Source organism: Poecilia formosa, unplaced genomic scaffold (assembly GCF_000485575.1).
Source record: "Poecilia formosa unplaced genomic scaffold, Poecilia_formosa-5.1.2 Scaffold11, whole genome shotgun sequence".
Taxonomy (NCBI): domain Eukaryota; kingdom Metazoa; phylum Chordata; class Actinopteri; order Cyprinodontiformes; family Poeciliidae; genus Poecilia; species Poecilia formosa.
The window spans coordinates 119,451-120,101 of NW_006799950.1; the positions used below are offsets into that span (position 1 = coordinate 119,451).

Here is a 651-nt window from a genome sequence, read left to right on the forward strand (position 1 = left end):
TTTGAGCAATCATAAAACACTGTAATATAACAATAATAATAATAATAATGGTCAAGAAAAAAACTACTGTTTGTAGCATATGTCTTTACTGAATGTTTATGTTTTTTAATCATGAAAAGCTAAATACCAAGGCAAGTTCACTGGGTAGGTGTGGAAAATGATCCAGATCTAAATAACCTTTTCTAATACAACTATGATATTTTGTCCCAGTTTGTATGAAAAGAAAATTTAACTGCTGTTTAAATTGTACATATATGTATATCACAAAAACGCACAAGAAAAATGTGATTTGACTGCAAGATGTTTATTGAATTTTGCTTGCGTATTTTTATTCCAAAGTTTTAGAGGAAGAGACCACCTTTCCATCCACAAGCGTCTCCTCAACAACGATGGTCTTTGTGACCACTGCAAAAAGACAAGCAGGATTTATCAACAAATCGAAGTTCTTAAAGATTAGAATATATAAAAGGCAAATTTAGAAGGAAATTCATCTTACCTCGTCTAGAGCTGCTATTTGAAAAGGAAAAAAAAATGAAATGATTACTTCATGTTTATCTAATCTCACTCATAAAGTTCTCTTTATCTTGCCCGGATCTCACCTGCTGTCCTCCCCATCAAGCAGCCTCCGGTACTCTGAAATCTCCAACTCCA

At 33.0% G+C, this 651-nt stretch overlaps 1 protein-coding gene across 1 annotated transcript in view; it reads right to left on the minus strand.

Moving 5' to 3' along the window:
* Positions 1–283: 283 nt before the first annotated feature.
* The window catches only part of LOC103133459 (keratin, type I cytoskeletal 13-like), a 2,719-nt gene continuing 2,351 nt past the window's right edge, over positions 284–651 (minus strand). Inside the window, exons 6-8 of the mRNA XM_016667530.1 lie at positions 600–646; positions 497–513; positions 284–405 (exon numbers count right to left, since the gene is read on the minus strand). Of these exons, the coding sequence (XP_016523016.1) occupies positions 329–405; positions 497–513; positions 600–646 (141 nt within the window). The 3' untranslated portion in view covers positions 284–328. The remainder of the gene's footprint in view (positions 406–496; positions 514–599; positions 647–651) is intronic.